This window comes from Pundamilia nyererei, unplaced genomic scaffold (genome assembly GCF_000239375.1).
Source record: "Pundamilia nyererei isolate P.nyererei 1_Seehausen unplaced genomic scaffold, PunNye1.0 scaffold00045, whole genome shotgun sequence".
Taxonomy (NCBI): domain Eukaryota; kingdom Metazoa; phylum Chordata; class Actinopteri; order Cichliformes; family Cichlidae; genus Pundamilia; species Pundamilia nyererei.
In genome coordinates, this window is record NW_005187446.1 from 3,457,527 (window position 1) to 3,479,363 (window position 21,837).

The 21,837-nt window shown below is 43.2% G+C and overlaps 1 protein-coding gene across 4 annotated transcripts; it reads left to right on the plus strand.

The window, feature by feature from the left end:
- Window positions 1-421: 421 nt before the first annotated feature.
- shc1 (SHC (Src homology 2 domain containing) transforming protein 1) lies at window positions 422-21,818 on the plus strand. 4 transcript variants are annotated; one of them, XM_013910597.1, is made up of 13 exons: window positions 422-640; window positions 12,125-12,289; window positions 12,518-12,588; window positions 13,082-13,142; window positions 14,588-14,707; window positions 15,770-15,823; window positions 16,199-16,250; window positions 16,962-17,088; window positions 17,178-17,325; window positions 17,548-17,605; window positions 17,874-17,990; window positions 18,548-18,804; window positions 18,905-21,818. In XM_013910597.1, exons 2-13 carry the CDS (start codon window positions 12,128-12,130, stop codon window positions 19,031-19,033), a joined length of 1,356 nt encoding a protein of 451 aa, XP_013766051.1. In that variant the 5' UTR covers window positions 422-640; window positions 12,125-12,127; the 3' UTR covers window positions 19,034-21,818. The 4 variants fall into 4 exon arrangements, with proteins under 4 accessions (XP_013766051.1, XP_005732167.1, XP_013766049.1 ...); XM_005732110.2 differs by lacking the exon at window positions 422-640 and adding an exon at window positions 5,088-5,151; XM_013910595.1 differs by lacking the exon at window positions 422-640 and having other exon boundaries at window positions 10,656-12,289.
- Window positions 21,819-21,837: the final 19 nt, after the last annotated feature.

The following is a 21,837-nucleotide window of genomic DNA, read 5'->3' on the forward strand; positions in this document are numbered from 1 at the left end:
AATTTCTTTGCGGTAATAACACCTCAAAGCGGGGGCCAGCAGCTTATGCCCTGAGCTGATGCTGATGGTTTGTTTTGGTAGCGGATGCGGGTCATCGCGGTCTCTTTCTAAATGCTGGAAAAAGCAAAACTTCAGGCGTAAAACAGCTGTTCTTGCGCTGTATTTATCTACGGTAAAGTACATGTTCAGCTGCAGACTTATGGCTGGCGGTCAGGGTTTCCACTTTTGCGCAACCTACACTGAGTGGTCCAGGTGCAAAATGGTACGCGCGCGCGTACGCACGCACACACTCGCACGGGAGTGGGGGAAATGAAGAGAAAGAAAGAGAGAGCGAGAGAGAGAGAGAGAGAGAGAGAGAGAGAGAGAGGAGCCGGATGACGCTGCGTTGTTCGCGGAAGTGACTTCTGTCGTGATCGTGGAGGGGGAGGTAGGGGGAGGAGGCAGGGACGGAAAGGGAGAGGAAAGAAGAAGTTTAGAGTCTTCTTTTATGAAGTTAAGCATCAAATATACAAGGATCCCGGCGGACAAAACTTTCGACCCTTTGCCCTGTTATATGAAATTAAGCTGAAATTTGTGCAACAGCAGCAACAGAGCTTGGTGGGCAGGAGGGGCATTCAAGGGAAAGGGAGGAACAGAGCTGGTAAGTTGCTCGTTAAAGTTGCCCACACTTTTTTGGGGGGGCATGGTGCGGTCTCTGCGTGCTGTGCGTCAGCTATAGCACGTATGAAAAGTGTGAGGAAACTGATTATGTGCTAAATTTGTGGGGACACATAGTTCTGCCGGACAATTCAATGTTTCGTTGTTATGTTACGCCACGGTGCAGTCGAGCCTGTTGGGTTACTGTAAGAAATATGTAAATGGTTAGACTGGGGCGTGCACGAGTTAACTAAATGTTTAACTTTGTGCTTTTAAACTTTGTGTGTGTGTTGCCAGGTTTTATTATTAAAACCTGAAACCTAAGTGAGCTGTTGTTGGAGCCTCTGATAAAATGTTTGCAAGAGAAAGTGATCAGAAGTCATCAGTGTGTCCTCTGGACGAGCAAAAACAACAGAAAGCAGGTCACTCACTTGCCATTTCTTTTTAAGAGGCGCCAATAAACTCAAACTAAGTTAGACCTGAGCAAAATAAGACAATTATTTGAGGACATTTTTTGGTATAAAGGGGCAACTTTTTGCTGTTGTCGTCTTCTCCAACCTTCTTACTTTCCCTCTTTTGTATAAAAGCGGAAAAAAAAGGTGTAGGACTCTTGCACCCAGAACAAGTTTTTTCCCATCACATTGGAGATTATTATGAAAGATACTTTTCACTACTCCTTCACTATTTAATACATTTGTGTTTATTTTTGCTTTAGGGACTAAAGCCTGTCCTGGCTTTGCTGAAATCTGCCTGATTTGCTTCAGGCTATAAAGTGTCAGTGAGATAAGCCTTAGGAGCTATCAGTACACACACGAACCCACTCGCAAATCTGTACAAAGTCAGACATTAAAAAAAGCTTACTTAATGTTACCCCTTTTGTGCGCATCCATGGAGAACGGTCACCAAAACGCACCTCAGATGTGTAAAACAGGGTCAGTGTGACAGAGTTAAAGTTTGCGGTAAACAAGTGAAGGGCAGACAGACTATTATAGAAGCAGACTCAAGGCTATGTGCTGTGATTGAGGTAGCTGAAAGCAGTGGGCTCAGTGCTGTTATCAGGGTCAACCATACCGCTCAGACCAGCAGCCGCTGACACGATATTATATGACTCAAGTTATCTCCACCGATGAAATGGAGGCCGAGGGAAGGTCCAGTCAACATCTGATCCCAAGAAGCGGTAGATTCAGACACATGTCAGGAGCCTGACAAATAGGCCGTGTGCGTCTTAGACCCACGTAAACAAACACAGCACAGGCAGGAGGACAGTCTGGGGCACAAACTGTCAGCCAAAGTCGAGCACCTCGGCCACTCCATCACACTCCAACGTAACCCAAAATCCACTTGATTAAAATTGGATCTGTCCAATTCCCTTCAAACCCCTCGGTCACCGGTAAAAGCCTTCGCCTTGATTGACGGGAGGTGTGACACTTGATTGTTACAGCGGTTTCAGCTTGACAGCTGTGCACGGAGTCCGTGCGTCTCAGACGCACAGCCAATTCAAAAATAAAGAATTCGATTTTTGTCAGCAGTGCAAATATTACCGCAGATATTAGACTTGGATTTCGGCCTGTGGTGCATCACTATTGACAAAACACAGTGCTGAGGTGCTAAGCTCTTATAAACACTTCGAGACTGTCGACACTACATACGCTTTTTGTGTGGGTGTCTTGACCTGTGAGGATGTGTTTTTCTCAGGTTTCTTCTGTCTGGCTCATGTACTCTATCTGTCTGTCTCTCCGACCATGTGGGGAGGGGGGTTGTTTGTTGGCGTTTTTTTCTACTTCCTGGTGTGTATGAGCGCATTCTGGAAACCAACTGTAGGAGTTTGTTTTTGAGGCCATAGCATGTGGTTGTCCGTCACTGCCTTCATACAATAGAGCCGAGTCTCAGCTGCGTTTCCTCCTGCGGTGCTCAGTCTAGCGCGACGTGCTCAGCGCACTGCGTGAGCCACAGTTTGATTAACATCTCGTCCCGTGCGATGCTAAAAAACCGAAGTTAGTGCAGCTTCGGCGGAATTTCATTAGCAGCGTGATGGCTGCTGATGGTTTTTCTGAATTCTGTATGAGACTCTGGTTGTTGCATTTTTATATGCAGCGCTTTACAGCAGAGTGACTCTGTGGTGCCACGTATCTAACTTGAAAGTCTGTTTGTGTCTTTATTGTGGTTTGTCTCTCTTTACTCAGAAAGCTGAGATTGCATTTTCAAACGGTGTCTCTTCTTGCAGATCAGGATTCCTTCAGGCTCGCTTCACCGGAGGTCTTCAGTATATTTTAAAGTGCATAATGATAAGCCTGAATGTTCATGCCCACAAAGCAGGCTAAATATGTATATATTTAACAGTTATTTTCTCAGTTTTAAGTAAAGTTCTTGTACTCCAAGAAACTCCAGAATTTTGTACTATCTGGGGAAGACTCTCTGCTGGGTACAGCTTAACATAATTATCATATTTGATCAATCATCACAAAATCTGAATAAAAATAGCATTTTCTTCATTTCGGTGAGTAGTAATTGCATTTTAAAAGGGATTCTGCATCTTTTATTTGATCTTATTGTGGAATACAGCTTTAAAACGTTTAGAAATGTGCACCAGTTGTCTTTTGCAAGGTTAACGTTTCCCAGTAATCACACATTTCTGTCCGAATTAAACTGTAACATTTTCAGGCAAATCACAGGTGGCTGAGCAGAAAATGTGATGTTTTTAGATGGAATGATCCCACATCTTACTTCAGCTTAGTGTTAATAGTATTGAAGTAACTCTTTAGGGTCACTTTAGGGTCAAGTTAAAATCTCCTAGCTGTTATTGTTTTGTAGCGTTGATTATTCTGTGTATCCGCTCCTCAGCATGCACTTTTCAGAAGCCACTGGTTAACATTATTCAGATACACTTGGACATGAAGCAATGTTTAAAGACACAGCACTAAAATAAATCGACTTGGAAACTTGTTAAAATAACAGTAAAAGCAGCGACTCAGCAACATGTACTTAAATTAGATGACACAGTCTTAATGGGTGAAGTGGTGTGGTTGTCCAGTAGAAAAAAGTTCGAATCAAATTGCGTTTGCACTTCGCTTTCAGATGTTCACCCCAGTTTGCTGTGTGATCAGAACTTTTGTTAATTGAGCAAAAGCAAACTGCACAAAGTTTGCACAGCTATGACTTAAATCCGGAAACAGATGTTTGTGTAAAAAAAAAAAAAAACCCTGACCCAAGTATTTCATGCAAACTTGAACCCTTGAAGAATTTCGATACTTGCTGCTACGGAGGACTAAAGGTTACGCCAGACAATGTTCAAAGGTTCAGCTGGAACCTCGGTGTAGAAACACCGCAGTTTCTGACAAGTAAGCCGTTAAACCGAGAAGGAAGTTGTAAGTGGAAGTCGTAAGTGGAGCAAAGCAGTAAGTGGTGGCAGGAAAAGAATGATGGAAGGAGATAGAGATGTGGGAGTGTGGTTAGAGGAGGGGTGGTGGTGGTGGTGGTGGAAGCACAACCCAAAATAGCCAGCTCACATGTTTGCTGTGTGCGTAGTGAGCTACTAAGCCGAGAGAAAGTACTCCTGCTGAAGCCGTGGCTAATCTAATGTTCACCCTCAGCCTAATTTTTGAAAATTTGATTGCCTTTTTTCCAGTGTGCCTGCTTATTTGTGTTTACGTTTGAGACTTTCCCGTGTGAGTTACGCTTCCTCCCTCTCTCCCTTCTATTGTTCATTCTTTACTCGACTCTTGTCTGTCTTGCCTTGATAATGGGAATTGATGTTAGTCAGCATCTCTGGCAAGAATCCAAGAGAAAATGTCAGCATCGAGGCCCTGTTTACTCATCTTTGCTAATTTTTTTTTTTTGACTAGTTCAAATAAGGATAAGTGAGGTGGGTCAAATCACATTACACACACACACACACACACACACACACACAGTGTATGAGCAGACTGCAAATGTGGCCCTGCAGCGTGTGCATTAGATCCAGAGCTCTTTCTTAGTCTGTCTCCGACTGTTTCATCTAATAAACACTGACTAGCTGCAGTTTCCACAGACTTCTGCAGGCGCAGAACACCAAAACTCACACTTGCTAACTCGCGCTGGGCAAGCTGAAACACAAACAACCTACACATGCAGTCCTATGAGTTGATTCTTTTCATTCCACAGGGTATGTTTCAACACGCACAACGGATTTCTGCCTTTCACCTTTCACTCTTCCTCTCTCCTTCCTTCGCTTTCCGTTACTTTATCCCTCTCAGTATCGCCCGGCCTCTGCCCTGTGTCAGTGTTGTGTGTCTGTGTGCTCGATATGAAGAAGGTCCCATGACTCTCTCCACAGCTGATGCTGGGAGCAAAGCATGCTGGAAGTCAAGTGGCTGCAAGGGCGCTGGTTGGAGCACGCTGTAATTTGCTCTTTGATTTGTGTGCGTGTGTACTTGTCTGCGACTGTGTATGCTTTTGTGTACTGTGTGTTGATGTGCACCTTGGTGTTTTTAGGGCTACAGACTCACACGCTGCCTGTGCTGGCCGATGGAATATATGGTAAGGCATTAAAATGATACAAGCAGCTGATCAAAAAAACACATCGTGCCACAGTGGCAAAGGAGTTGCTGCTTCTAAATTTCTGATATGATATAGAAATGAACAGACTCTCGCATCCAGCCCTGGTGGGCATATGTGTAAAATAAGCATTATTTGTTAAAGCACTGTAATTTCAGGGCTGCACAATTACACCAAGAATAAAATAAAATTGCTCTCAAAGATACTGTGGACACAAGAGTGATTGTAGTTGGTGTGCAATATTTCACCAATTAAGATGCCTCCTTTCCATTTTCATGAAATTATAATCGAGCGTTATGAAAGTGTCACGTTTCAGGCTTTGATATGAAACAAACTGGAATGTTCTCTGACCCATTTAAAAGGGTTTCCAAGTAGCATATGCAACATAAAACAAAAACCTTATTTAAGAGATGTTTCAACAAAGCGCAGCCTTCTAAGAAGCAGTACAGTGTGATGCAGAAAAATCACACGCCCCTCCTTTTTTACTCCTCATTTGCTATCTTTAATATTGCACAAGTTTTCACCTGCAAGAAAGAACTGGAAACTAAAGTCATTTTGAAATCGTGCTTCAGTAATTGTACAGCCCTGTGCATGTAAATTTATTGTGGTTTGAATGGGATGTTAACTTTACTTCCTCTGCAGTTTATTAGTTGCACCCAAATAAAACAAATGCAGTTGGAAGCTGTGAGAGAAATCGTACCTTTATGAGCTAAAAAACCCATATCTATATTTTCAGATGGATATGTTTGGTTATTTTTGGAGGTTGCGGCTCCATGGAGAAGAAACTGGCTGAACTGCAGTAGTTTTCAATTCAATTCAATTTTATGTATCTATCGCCAAAACACAACAACAGTTGCCTCAAGGTGCTTTATATTGTACAGTAGATCGTACAATGAGTTTTAGTTGGGTGTACTGAATAAGCTGTTAGCTCAGTGTGGTTGCTATCTTTTTAATGTAAATTCAAGATGGCACCTGAACTGTTAATTCACTCAATCTAATAAGGGAGCACAAAATGTTCAATTAGGTCAACCCTAAGCCACAGTGTATCGTGTGTTTCGCTGGTTCTGGGCGGTGGAGGGTGTCTTCTTCGCCAATCATGCCCATCACTACCAATCAGATCACTGCGTATGATGACGAATGCTAGCTGTCTGCAGTTGTCTCATTATGAACCTTCACATCCTTGAGTGCACTGCTTGAGCTCACGATGATGGTGTAGTGGTGAAAATTGGTACTGCGGGGACTCTTTGGGGTGTCATTTGAGGACTTTGCTATCCACTCTGCCGGGTTCCTGTGTCACTCTATGTGTGGTTTCCTCTACTTTCCGCAACACTGCCTTCTCATCAGATGCGCTCAAATGTCAAGACCAATCTGTGGGATTTCTGCTTTATGTCTTCCAGTCTTTTCCCCTAGAGTGCTGTAGTCATGTAGTAACATTGGAAATATTTATCATCATGCGAGTGCAGTCTGCTTTCCTTTTTCCCCTCACTTTGTCCACTTTTATCAAGGTTATATAGAGTGACCTCATGTCACAGCACACAGAGGCTATCTATATCCATCCTTCCTCTCTCTCTCTCACTCTCTTCCCCTCACTCTTTAACTGTGTTTCTCAGGTTACCAAACATGAATAAGGGAGGAGCGTTGAATACCCAACATGAACAGCCCACCCTCCACATGCACACACAAACACATGTATCCACCATCCCTTCCCTTCTCTTCCCTTCCCTTCATTCCTCCTTCCCCATCCCCATCTCCATCTCTCCTTGGAGTGTGTGCATTTCTGAGTAGAAGTGCAGCATCTTGCTGTGCATACACATGTATACTGCTAAATGACTCTGGCTGCAGAGAGGAGGTGGGGGGAAGGGAAGGAAACAGGAAGGAGGTAGCATGGGAGAAAAGAAGGTGGGGAGGGCACAGGCTGTGGCGCGGTCGTGTGTGTGTGTATGAAAGAGAGAGACTGAGAATGGGAGGCAGCATCACCCACCCAGACAGGGAGGAGGGGAGGACAGACAGTGTGCTTGTGCCTCTAACAGACAGACAGAGGTGGAAGGAAAGTGGGGATGAGAGACAGACGTGAGGGGAGAAGAGGAGCACAATGAAGGACTACCATCATCCATCCTGGCAACACTGCCATTTCACCATCTGCTGAAAGAGTGAGAGAGAGAGTGAGTGAGAGGAGGGACGAAAAGAGGAGGCAGCCAAACGGAGGAGAGGATAGATGGAGAGGAGCTGCCGGCAGTGACTTTGTGAATTAATCGAGCGGAAGAGCGGATCAGAGGAGAAGCACGTTTTTCGGGGAGTGGACGAAGGGAAAGCTAGGAAGAGGAAGGAGAGGACGAATGATCGGACAAGCTGTGGCCGTTTAAACATTAATGTGGTTCTTATGTGAATACGGAACCTAGCTTTAGGAGAATCACCGTGGATTATCAATTGCATGCTTTATAAACCAAAAAAGGAACTACTTCGGTTTTTGTTTTGTTTTTTTGTTTTGTTTTTTTGCCATTCATTAAAACACTTAGGGAAATCGATAAGACTCACTTTATACAGAACAGTTTAATTACTTTTTCTTTTCTTTTTTTGGAAATACAGACTCCCTTTGTGATTTTCTATTTTCTTTTCCTATCCTTCATGAGCGTAGGATCTACTCTGCAGGATGTTATACAATCATTCTAATCTTTGTTAGCTGCTGCACAGAATATTCAGGTTGTTTTTATGCAAGTTTTCTAAACATGAGTTGTCTTTTTGATGTTAATTCTTGGTGAAATTCTTGTTTATACAGTTATTAGAAAATAGATTATTATTCTTTGAAAACAGTGTCAGTTTTACATGCCCTAGTCGGAGTCGGTGCAAGCGACCGACATCGGATGTCAACATTGATTCGGTTTTATGGCTGGCGGGATGCGGGCCAAACTTTGATCATTTCCTGAACCATATTGATCTTTCTAGGAGTCTGTAGTTTTTCTCCTGTTGGATGAAAAAAAAGAGCTCTAATGTGGAGCCTTTGATGGAGCTACTAATTGCTTGCAATGTGATTTGACAAAGCGGTTATCTCTTTGTCTGAAGATTTCTGCTGTTGTCAGGACTTCTCAGTATATATCCTCTGCAGGCATCTCTTTTAATGTCTGTTGCCATAGCAACGGGCAGCAGCTGCAGACAGAACAAGATGTAAAGTTGGTTTTCCTTGTCCTATCTTTTTAAACTGGTGCTGTGCCGTTTGGTAATTGTATATATTTACTTGATAAAACAAGATTAGTTCATTGTTTGTGTCAGTTTTTAGAGTTTTTGTTTCCCTTCTTCTCTACTAGACAGTCCTTGTCTTTGCGGAGCTCGGCAAGCTCCGGGAATCAGGGTTGTTTCAGGTCACCTGTCTCCCCCTCCCAATTCTCCATGTTCGCCTTGTACGACTCATCTCCGTCCAGCCTGTCCCGATCTCACATTTATTAATGACAACTACCATTTCCATCAGTCAAACTGATGAGCTCTTATCAGAAATGACTGGATGAATTAGATTACAGTACTGATTTCACTTGTACATATCACAGCTGCGTGGCCCCAAGGCCACCAATCACCAGTCATTAGCTGTGTTTGTCACAGCCTTTTCCTTTTGCTGTTTGTCTCTAGGTGACTCAGGATTTCTCTTCCTGTAGAGGGTCATCTCCTCTGCAGTCACCTGACCTACACTGTGTTCGGTGCACTAAAACATCCCTGGGAAGAGCCAGGGTTAACTCTGCCCATAGAGCATTTCAGCAGCTCCCTTTTTTTTTTAACAGCACCTGAATTTCTCTCCAGTGTTAGCAAGTCTACTGAGGTTGAATAGTTTGCCTTTTTAAGTGCTATTCATCTCTACGGACTAAGTTCTGGTTTTATTAGATGCTTTACAGCTTTCTGGAGATCGTCCCAGCCTGTCTTGCAGTTCATAAGTAGGACTGGATCCTCCATGGTGCTTTCTGGCCAAGACCAGATGGATGACTAGCTAGAATTGCTAGACAATCCCTCTGTGGTGCTAGACTGGTGTAGGCGACTGTTCCTTTGCCATGCATTGAGCGCCCACCACAAGCTTGCGGGCTGTCCTTCAGGCAGAATGAAGTTCTGAAATCTTAGTGTGAGGAGGAAATAAATAATCAACCTTTTTTGCTTGGCATTACTGAAACGCTGGTGCCACTTTTACAGACTTTTGTATGTGTTGTGGAAAAGGTGGGTGTAAACCTTCTCCTTTGAGCGAGCAAAGGTCAACAGATTGTAAGTATGACTAGTGCCTCAGCAGCACTAAGTTGTAGGTCAGCCAGCCAGTTTACTGCTGGACTGTAGGTGTAGCTTTGCCTCCTACTGAGGTCAAACTGTTGCAGACTGTTTTAATTGTGGGGCTCCGGTTTGTGAGAGACTGTTAATGTAAACAGACTGTTGTTTGCCTTCTAGATTGGACTATGCAGACTATGAGATGTGAGATGGTGTCTGTACAGTAGAGAGAGCTTACTTGCTGCTTGATAAGCCCTGCCTTAGATAAGGAAGGAATATAACTCTTGGCTCGTTCATATCATCTGTGACAGTGTCAATATTTTTCTCTCAGGTAAATAACTCTGTTCTGCGATTGCTATTTGAACTAGGCCGTAATAAAGTTACAGGGTGAGAACAGCCGTGCATAGAGAAATCAGCCTAACAGCAGTTTTGATTGAGCATTTCCAGCTGGGCGAGTGACTACATGTTGAACACTGGTGAGCCTCAGCACCATTCAGGGAACCCTGGGTTGGGAGTTCAAACCTGACCAATCAGGTCTCATTACCATCACAACAAGACCACCGGTAGTCGTTATCAGCCAATGACCTACATTCTTCAGTGTTACATCACCACCGTGCTACTGCAGTGTGTGTCAGTGTACCAGACACAGGCAGCATCTCAGACTCAAACTACCGCTATCTAATGGTGCTCCAGGAAGAAAAAAATCAACACCCTATGTGGCCAGTTTTAGGGAACACACTTGAAACAAGACAGGCTCACTTGTTTTAGCCATATCAGGAACATCAGTCAGGAACAGATTCAACTCTGCCAGTGCAGTCTTAAGTACTTCACTTTTTGTCTTTAGGGTTTCTGTTGGTGTCAAAGGTTACCATGCCTAGCCTTTAACCATCTATAATCCTAAAGCTAAGGGAAGCAGAAAGACAGGGCTCAATATTATTTTTATTAATTTTTTTAGACTGAGGGACTGTTAAACGGGACAGCCTGGAGAACGGGCGAGCAGACGAGGGAGGGGGAGAGGGGGAGCGAGAGATCATCTGGAAGAGGAGAGAGGAAGTGGTGGCGCGGGAGAGGGCGGAGGCGTTGGAGAGACAGAGGCTGGCGGAGTACATAGTGTGGAGGAAGAGAGAAGACTTCCAGGATAAGAGAGGAGACAGAGAGAAGGGAGGAAAGAGTTCAGAGAAAGGGAAGGCGCCTGCGCCAGAGGTAATCTGGAAGAGAAGAGAAGAAGAAGAAGAAGCAGGGAGAGAGAGAGCGAGGGCCATTCAGAGAGGACATGAAAGCATTTGGAGGAAGAGAGAGAGGGAGTGAAAAGTAGGCGTTAAAGAAAGTGTGCTGCTACCAAGAGTTGGAGACTAGCCATACATCAGTAAGCCTCCTCTCTCTTCTTTAGCAGTTCTGGGCTTCATTGAGCTCTGCAGGTGCTTGCTGTCGTATCGACCAGTTGAGGCTGTGTATAATGTGTGCGTCGCTGCCGCGTTAGCGTGCACGGCCCTCCTTGCAATCCCCTCTCTGGCTGCTAATAGGATTTTTATGGGCCCGTGTCAAGCAGGATAGAGCTGCCAAGGGGAGCTGCTTCACACGTGCACGCACAAGCGCATGCCAACACGAACATACACAGATAATCAAAGAAGCATTGTAGGCCGGCAAGGTTTATACTGCCTCACGCATGTAGACACATCACATAGAAATGCGCACCCCCCAGAGCAGTAAGACATACACATGAGGGGGTGTTCAGAGAGACAATCACTTGTGCTGATTCTTCATGGTGCTGGTGACAGCTGAATTACTGGGCCTCACTCAGAGGCTATAAAGTTGGGACAAGATAGTCACAGATATTGTTTTACATCATGGCAAAACACCAAGAGCAACAGTCTGTGGACAGCTAAGAAGCTATTCATCAGTTCCTGGGAACTCAGAAAACACTCAAGTAAATTTCAAAATGAACTCATGACAACATGAGCTGCACTGGTGCACTAAAAAGCTTTTTTTGTCTGTGTTTTACCATTAACTGGGGCACCCAACGTTTCCTCTGTGCTTTTGCTCATACTGCTTTCATTGTGGATAAAGCCGTTTTTAAAGCAGTTGGGTTTTGGCTGCCTGGAAACAAGTGGAGGACACACAACCAGACAGATGGATGCAGCTCTTACACTGAGCAAGACAGACAGATGGCTGTTTGTCCTTTCAGAGAAAAACTTTGAATACTGAGACAAAGAGACTTTGAATCACGAGAGCCTGTGTGGACTTGCACGGATATAAAAACTGACACTGCAGATTCATTATGATTCAATTCATTATGGAGAAAACAAAATACACCCATTTTCGGAGTGAATCACTGAGCTCAACTGACGAAACAAACTCCAATCCATCATCGTTTCCTCCTTCCAGTCCTGTCACCCCCCTCACACCCTCCCCTGGCTTACCTTCCTCTCTCTCTTCCTCATCTCTCACTCCCATTTTGCCCCCCTCCTCTCCCCAACAAGCTGAGAACAGCCCCACCACCTTCTGCTCCTTCTTTCCCAGAATGGGCTCTCTTCGTCTGGGTGTCTCAGCTACTCTTCTCCCAGGACTCAAGGCCTCAAGCAAATCACAGGGAGCTCAGGCACCTCAGGCACCTGTTGAGTCCTCTGGGGATGACAGGAGCAACTCTAGCTCCTCCCCACCACTTCATCACCCTGTTTCACTTCTAACTGCTCCTTCTCCCCCTCCCCGACCTCCTCTGCAGGACATGAACCGGCTAGGAGGGGTGTCTAGGAGGGCACGGGTGGAAGGAGGGCAGCTGGGAGGAGACGAGTGGACGCGCCATGGCTCCTTTGTCAACAAGCCCACCCGTGGCTGGCTGCACTCAGACAATGTGGTCAGCACCACTGGTGTTTCCTACAGTGTACGGGTAAGTGGGTGGCACATTCTCAGTAGCCTCTAGCTTAAATGCAAAGTTGCACATCACCCTTGCCAAGCTGTTTTTGTGTACATATAAACCCTTCATTTTTAGAAACTGAGTCTGTAATGAGGAAAGGATACTGTTGCTTTCTTCCTCTGTTGTGTTCCCTTGGTCCAATGGGACCAGGATGTAGGACATGTCTAATGTTAATGTTTTGCCTTCCTGTTTCCTGGGCAGTACATGGGATGCGTGGAGGTGCTACAATCAATGCGGGCGCTGGACTTCAACACCAGAACTCAGGTCACCAGGTGAGATTACACACAGCTCATCGGCTGCAGGTTTGACCTTTCACTCGTTTCATTTCTGCTTTGTTTCTGAGGGGGCGAGATGTTAAAAGTGTGGTTACACTTTGAAAAATGTTATGGCTCACACATACATCACTCACCTCGCATTTACTCCTTTGCCCGCTCGCTCGGTTTCCGTCCTGCTTCCGCTCCATTTTGCTTGCGGGGCTTGTTTTCTTTCTGTTTTAGCATCTGACTACATCTGCCCGTGTGTGTTTGCATGTACACGCCTGCCGCTCTCAGAGCCCCCAAATTAGAATGTTCTGGAATCCTGGTGGTTTCCATCTGGTTTCCGCAATGATGTTTGTCTCCGTGGCAAAGACGAGCCCAGTCGCCAGGGACGATAAATTCTATCACACGCTGCCAGATCTCATTTAATATCCATAAATGTGAATCTGGGAAGGTGTTTAGGTCAATTACATGCCATTTGCAAACATGCATGTTTTTCATTTTTCAGGGAAGCTATCTCTGTGGTGTGTGAGGCAGTACCCGGTGCCAAAGGAGCCCGCAGGAGAAAGGTAGGCGCTACATACAGGAGCACACACCCATACAGAGCATTATTTATTTATAAGACTTAAGTGGACAGCGTTATGAAGAGTTTTCTGGATAAGAGCTAGATTTAGCTCCGTTGTCCACCCTTTGGTCAGTGGGCTATTTAGTCTCATGTATACACACAAATGCACAAAGAGCCATGTATACATGATTTTAGAGGACATTACATTAAGTTGCATTCATAACCTGGAGTTTTTCCTATTTGTTATGACATTGATCCTGAACTATAAACATTACACATTTGGCACTTCCTTTTTTTCCATAATGTGTCTTTGTTAACTGATTTAGGTCCCCAAAACGTGAGTATAGCTGGACCACATGCACATTTATTGTTTGGCTATCTTTATGAGCACATTCACTGACTTAATCCATTCCCTTGCCTCTTTATCTTCATAGAAGAGCCTATCCCTAATCTAAACCTAATTATAACCTTAACCTACACACAAAAATCAGGACCAACCGAAATGTCCCCACTTTTCCTCCAGTGATCTAAAAGTCAGTGATTCCGTCAAATATAGCTTTACAAGTACACACATACACACACAAATCTTGATTTGGGCTGATTGTACACTTCTGTGGTTAGCCGACTACTCACAGGTAATTACCAGTCACTCTCTGATCTCTCTTTTCCCTCCCTGTTGTCACAAGGGAGGCTGGAGAGGTGGAGTAGAAGCTTGTGTGGAGCCAGCGTCAGGCCAAAGGAGCACAACAGATTAGCGGACACAGCCGCCAGTCTGCTGTTTAAAGACTGCGAGTGTCTGTGCACAGTATTCCTGTAAACCTAAAAACATCCACCCAAACAGTCTATAAAACAGGTGGCTATATTCAGCTGCCTGCTGCTGTAGCAGGGTTTGACCAAGGAATGTCTGACAGTATAGCACAGCAGACAAAATACAGTTATAGGATATAAACTAGAATAGATCAAACTAGTCTAGTGCCTCTGATTTGGCAGGACTGAGGTTAATGTGGCCAAGCATGTGCTTCCTGTCCTGTTGCTCCTGCTTTTCTCACTGCACACTCTAAACATTTTGGAACAAATATGGATGAAAGCCATGAGAACAGTAGGAGGATTTGGATAAACGTGCTGGCGCAATAATGCTGGCACAATAGTGCTGGCATGGTCTGTGTGATGCTCTTGGCCCAGGCTACAGTATGCGAACTGTCCTGTCTATTCCCAATTGGTCGCAGTTGGCCTTGGAGACAGGATCACTTTCACAATTGCAGCTGTTCTCCCACTCCCACACACACAGGCATTTCCACACATATGCCCACAGAGTCATGCTGAGGCAGGGAGCACTCAGTGGACTATCATGCTTTGTTGAATTTTTTTAAAAAACAAAACGTCCTGTTGCTTTTTGGTTTGGGCACCTTGATTTGATTATTACTAAAACTGCTCTCTCTCCTTTTGCAGCCTTCTTCTCGCTGTCTAACGTCCATCCTGGGAAAGAGTAATTTACAGTTTGCAGGCATGACAATCAGCCTCACCATCTCGACCAGCAGCCTCAATCTGCTGGCCTCTGACTGCAAACAGGTTAGAACGAAGCTCTAACCTCAAGCTGCTGTTTTCTCAAACTCTACCCAGGCATTTCGTTGAGCTGCCCTTGAAAGCCAGTAATCTCGCTTTTGAGTCAGAAATACGCTTGATTGGCTGAGCTCTCTGTTGTAGCTATGGGGCATGTTTTCAGGTACCCTGAGTGCACTTAGCCTGTGGAGTTTACCGAAGCAGAGTAAACCTGGGGATCTCTTTGCTTGAGGGATTTTTGTGTGGATTTTGTGATGTTTTCTTACTTTTGAAGACCAATCTACAGATGATTTATTTCAAAAATTCTAAATGTTTTTATTCTTTGCCTTCAGAGTTGCATTGTAATCATTCCCACTGCTTTCAGCTTCTTGTTAATGGTGTAAACATGTTTAGTTCACTAAAATGTTAAAGGTGGTTGAATCTCAGTGATATAAACATCATTTTTTTAAAAGAAATTCTCAGTATTTTTCCATATGTATTATGTATCGTGACCTCCTGGAATATTCAGGAGATGCCCCGATATATATTTAGAACTGCTTCTCATTGTTTGCCTCATTTACTCTGGATGCTGCACAAATCCCTCTTAACCATTGTCTTGATTCCTGCTTTACCACAAGGCAGGATGTGATCCTCCTCTTAGACCTCTAATGAGTTAATAGCTGCTGCACGATGTTTATCTTTGGGGAGATGGTATACAGTTGTGTAGTGCATTCGCATTAGCGCGAAGAAACATGTCATGCAGAACATATACCAAATCACAATTAAGGACTCACAGACCACACTCTGTGCTTGAAGCATTAGCAAGTGTTGATGCTGTTATTGATCTAACATGGGTGGTTGTTGCAGACTGTTAAAAAGGTGTTCCATCCATTGTCCCTACTTAGTTTTTATCTCCGCTGCAATTGATAGCGCTCAATGGAGGAAAGAGCACTTTTCTCAGTAATGATTCCACATTTGTCTTTTCATCCACATGCTTTCATTTCACTTCCCACATACTTCATGTCACCCACGTGCTCTCCTTCTCCCTCTCCTTCTTTCTCCCTCTCTCTTTCTCTCTCTCTTTCTCCACAGATAATCGCCAATCATCACATGCAGTCCATCTCTTTCGCCTCTGGAGGAGACCCAGTGAGTCAGCCAAACCCTGTTTCTCAGCTGAAATCTCACTCGCCTTTTTCCATCTTTCTTCGGCCAGCATGCTCTTCCTCCTTGCCTTCTGTCATTGTCTATTGCTCTGAATACCACTCATTTTATTGCAGCCTTACTGGATTGCCTGGACTGCAGTCCCTCTTTCCAGACATTATCTCTTTACTTCGTATCTTCTCTCTCTTTTCTTTAAGCTCTGTAAGTTTTTAACTTCTGCTGTGGCTTAAACACCAAAGTCTTCGCTTTACCTCTTTCTTCTTATTCTCTTCTTAGCTTTTCTGTCCTAAACCTGCCCTTCACTTTTCCCTCCTATTGATTTTTCCCATTCTGACTGTCTTCCTTGTCGGTCTCCCTCAGGATACAGCTGAGTACGTAGCATATGTGGCCAAAGATCCAGTCAACCAGAGAGGTAAGTGGCAAAATGACAGCCTCACCAAGGTAGCAGCTGCCAGTGTAGATAAAATGATCCTTTAATACATGAGTTAGAGTAGTTGCTTTCATTGCACTGTGCAACTAGTCCTCTTTTTTTTTTTACTTTCAGCAAATATAACCAAACATTTTCATTAATGTATGAACTGATATAAGTAAATATATATATCTTAATATAAGTAAATCAAACTTAAATAGCTTTATTAGCTGTTTATTCCCCTTTGAATTTGCCAAATACCCCGTTAGAGCTAAGACATTACACACCCAGTGTGTAGAGAAAAGGCAGAAGTACATTTTCCACCAAATGTCTATTTTTGAAGTCCCATAGTTTGTTTGCAAGCTAAATTAGTTAACTTATGGCTCATTTCTCAGCTGAAAAAGCAAAAACACTCCTCTGTTTAATACTGAAAGTGAAAATCTTCGGGCTAGATTATTGACATTAAGGTTCTAACATGCAGTACTTATAAAAAAAAGAAGCCATCCCATTGCTTATGTAATTTCCTGAGTTAAAACTAGAGTGTGCAAAATGTATTAGAGCTGCTACATGTGTCCTACATCATCGCGCATAATAAAAATGTACATGCATACGTGCTTTTGTATTCTACCTGTATCTGAACGTATTTGTATGTTGGAGCACATGCTTCCTTCAAAAGAAGCCCGCTTATCAGCTTTTTGTGCCTCCTTATTGCAGCATGTCATATCCTGGAGTGTTCGGAGGGTTTAGCCCAGGAAGTCATCAGCACCATTGGTCAGGCCTTCGAACTGCGTTTTAAACAGTATCTAAAAAACCCTCCGAAACTGGTCACACCTCATGACAGGTAACTGTCGCTTGCACAAACCTAAACCAAGAGCTTGTATTTGCATATTGTCTCGTATAATTTGTTTCTGTATCTGTTCTCTGTGACAGAATGGCTCCATTTGATGGCTCTGCATGGGAGGAAGAAGAAGATGAGGCTGCTCCGCCTCCTGATGTCCCGTACTATAATAATTTCCCTGGAAAACAGCCTCCCCCTGCTGGAGTGATTGACATGAGGACCCGGCCTGGTGCCACGCTGGTGAGAACCGTGCATATTAACATGAAAGAAGGAAGACAAGCATACCCCCCCCCAAATTTTTTTTTAATTAATTAATTAATTAATTAATCAATTACTTGTGTCATTCCTAAGTGATAGATAAATAGATTGTAATCATTTCACTAGCCAGAAAAGAACATTTTTTTGAGGATGCCCACATGGTGCACGCATTCAGCATTTGTTTGTACCCCTCTGTGTTTGCAGCCTTATGGACAGCCGGGTCAGAATGACATTCATAAACAGCCTCTGCCACCCCTACCAGGTGAGCTCTGTCGCTGCCTGCATGTGTGCATCTCTTTGGACTTTATCTGTCGTTCCTGTCCTTTTTTTTTCTTTTTTGGTTACTAACATATTTCTTTATATTATTTGTTGCTAAATCATGAGAAATTGGTCAAACTTTCTCTCCGTTTTTGCCCTGTTTAGTCCTGATAAAATTCTTAGAATTGCAAGGAAGTGAGAATAAGTGGCAAAGTTCTTCCTGTGTTTGTGCAACTTTTACTTATTTCCTTTTTTATTTTGTTTTTTCTTAGTGGGTGCCAAAGAAGGTGGGCGGGAGATGTTTGATGACCCTTCGTACGTCAACGTAGATAAACCTCGCCTCCCAGCTGCAGCAAACGGAAATGCTCACAAAGACGCTTTCGACATGAGTAAGTGTCTTTTTGTGCGTTTTTGCTGGAAATCTGCTAAGTGAAGTTCAAATGGACTGAATCCTGAACACTAGTGCAAATCATTAGCCTGTGAGAAAACTAAATAAGAAAGGTAATTTGTGATGTGTGTGGGTTGTAATCAAGATGACCAAAATTTCTGGCAATTGCAATCAGCTATTTTTCTTTCATGTGAGAAGAAAAGAGGGTTAATCATTGGGCTCGTGAGATGAGTAAAGCAGTTTGTATTTTACATTTCCATATGACTGATGCTAATTGGCAGTGGAGCTCTCCACAGAAGTCAGCCTCAGAGGAAGATAAGGATATTAGAATGTCTTTGTCCATTACAGGGGCAATTTGTATAAGATTATTGATTGACTACATAAAGCTTTTCACGGCAGAGTCCACAACTGTGTGCAGCATCTGTCAGAGTCAATGTGGTTCACTTCCCTATTTATCGGTCGTGCAGAAATGCAGACAGTGCTATGGGATCCTACAGGATAACATGTTATCTACAGTGAAATACAAAATAATACATTTCTGTGTGTTCATTTTTCAAGAGCCACTGGATGATGCCCTGGGGGTTTCTGGGCATGGAGGCCCAAACTCAGTGACAGCAGTGCCCTCTATGGTGCAGCAGTTACAGTCTGAAATCTGGTTCCACGGGAGCCTAAGTCGTAAGGAAGCAGAGAAACTGTTGACCCGAGATGGAGACTTCCTGGTGCGGGAGTCTGGAACCACACCTGGGCAGTACGTCCTCACGGGACAGCAGGGTGGTCAGCCCAAACACCTGCTGCTCGTTGACCCAGAAGGAGTGGTATGTCACGAAACGATCAAATTCATAACAGAGATTTCAGAGTGGAGGGTTATATTGGTGTTGAAGCTTACTCTAATTTATTCCCCTTTTCTTTTTTTAGGTCCGTACAAAAGACCACCGGTTTTCGAGTGTCAGCCACCTGATCAGTTACCACATGGACAACAGACTTCCCATTGTGTCAGCTGGGAGTGAAGTGTGTCTGCAACAGCCAGTAGAGCGCAGGGCCTGACCTTACCCACACCAATGAAATACACCACCAAAAACATACACTCCTACTATTATATCAGTTCTGCACAACATACACGACCACACACACACACACACACGCTCATTTCCTTTAATGCACACAGAAACACTACACCTAACACACAACGATACATATGCACACACATTGCAAAGAAAGCCAAAATAAAAATAGAAAAAGTATCACCAGTTTCTCTGCAAAATCACTCACTTGCTGCTGTTGCTATATTTCCTGTCCAAACTGTGATCTACGGTTCCTTCGCTGACATCACCGACTATCAGGCGCATTCCTCCAAAGCGGAGAAGCACTGCTGCAATTTCTCAGCCTACTGTGAACCAGGAAGGAGCCCTTTGCAAATTACAGAATGGGGCAGAAAACAAATGCAATCTTTTTTTCTTTTTGTTTTTTAAGAAAAAAAAATCTTTATCTGTAATTATGAAAAAAAAAAGTGGAAACGTAATACTACATGGAATCATGTACTGAAATGGCAGAACTGAAGAGTGTGGAAAGGAACATTAAGGGACATGGAGGGAGATCTTCAGTACTTCTAAGCATGTGCTTTCTTTATTCTTTCTGAAAGGAGGGAAAAAAATCCTCCTCAGACTGTTGCTGGAGCATTTTAGATAAAACACAAACTGGATGGCAAGAGTTCTTTGTTTCCGAGACTGAACTAGCCTCAAACACAAACTCTCACAGCAATCCTTGGTATAAAATAATTCGGCTGGAGAATATGTGTACAGGTATACGAGTTTGGTTCCGATCTCATCAGAGGGCCACCCCCAACCCCAACTTCTCCTCTTTTAAGGACTTTTAAACCCCTGGAGGAAAGCCTGTATGCAAATCTAGGACTGCTATGCCAATGATCTTCATATACTGTATATTCCTTTTTTTTTTTTTTCTGTGTTTCTGTTTATTATCTTGGCACTCATCAATCAAAGGACACCCTGAGTACGCAAGGATCAAATCAGCTGTATCCTCCCAATCCCTTTCTAAACGCAGGCGTACACACCTTTTACACAACTGAGTCAGCACCACCTGTCATGCCAAAGAACATGAACTTGGTTGAAAAGGAAGCAGAAAAGGAAGCCATGAATATTAACAACTCCTATCGATCTTGTGCGTTTGCGGCATCGGAGCAACTGTGTGTAGAAAGAAATGCATTTCGAAACATGCCCGTTTTAGAGTGGAGAGGAACGATTGTGTGCATGGGGAGATAAAGGAGATTTTTAAAAAATACATCAAAATCAACCACAACACAAAATTCAGTAAGTTTGGAGAAGCTTAGACGAGATATTATTGAGCATTTGGTTTACATTAAACACCTTAATATGCGTTTGCATCGACAATCTATGTGTTATATCTTTTAAAGAATATCCTAATTGAAAAGAGCAGTTAGCGGGAGACCCCTTTGACAAGTGTTTAACAGTCTAAGCAATGAATTTCCTTCTGCAAAAACAATGCAAGTTATGTATTGGTTATGTAATTTTGATGTTTGTGTTTTATTGAATCGTTTGAGAGAATAATGAACGATTTCCAAACCTTTTATGCTCCGAGGTTAGACGGATATTGCTAACAATGAACTGTTCAGCCAAAGGTTACTCCTCGGCGTGCTGTGTTCACAGACTTTCGAGGATCAGGAGGGAGAAGTTCACGTTGTTGTTTACTGTTTTCCTCCTCCCTTCATGATGTAGTTGTTTTTGGTTTATATATCTATATATCTATATATAGATATATATATATATATATATATACACACCTTTTTGATCGTGCCTTGTTTCTTCAATGCAGTCATGTCACTCCAATGCAGTCACCTTATGTACTTAATTCAAATGTAGTCAGCTACAGGAGAATCTTACAAAAAAAGTCTCAGTTTATCAACAACTTTGCAAAAATGACACTCCGGTAAACACACGCAAACAGATCTAGTGATGGCAATCTCCTCTGATGCACGTTCTCGCGTTCAGCTTACAGTCACAGATACTTGATGTCACCATCTGGGGGGGGAGTGGGGGTCGGGGTGGTATGGGATCGGGGGTTTTTCCTGATCATCTGTAAATAACATAAATTTTTGACTGATAAGCTTAAGTGATGGACTATTGTTTCCATTTTTGTATATTTAATGACTTCTTTGATAAATAACACAGAGCCAGAAACCACAGCACAGAGGTCGCTCATGTAGAATTTGAACACGTCGAAGAGACCGAAGCCAAAATTAAAAAATTTGAGAAGGGATTTTTTTTTTCAGCCTAAACCTTAACTATCTGTTAGTCATTAGACTTTTAAGTGGGCTAACATGTTGTAGAACATGTATGCACACACATACCCGAGTGACCGCCGGGTCATTCTGCATGTTCAGCTTTATGCAGGTCAGAAATAGGAAAACGGCAGAGAAGTTCTGCCATTACTGTGCGTACCTGTTGTATGTGTGTGTGGGCTGGAACAGGCTCACTTGATGCTCTTTATCGTTAGTGAACTGGTTCTGTGTTATTATTGTGCATCACAGTAGCCTTTGTTGCATGAAAATCCTTTCAGAAAATTAGTTGTTTATTGTTGGTGATGGTGGTAGTGTTGATGATGCTGTTGTACTTTTTGGTTTGTGTTTTTAAAAAGCCAAAGGTTCCTTTTGAAATAGTGTGCACAGATAATGATTTTTATTACTTTATGTTTCTGTTTTAATACTCTTTGTCTTGTTTTGTTTTTAGGGAAATGTGTCTGTTTACACTTGTATTGGAAAAATATAGATTGCATATATAAATACATATATCACTTATCTGGCTTTGTGAGTTTGG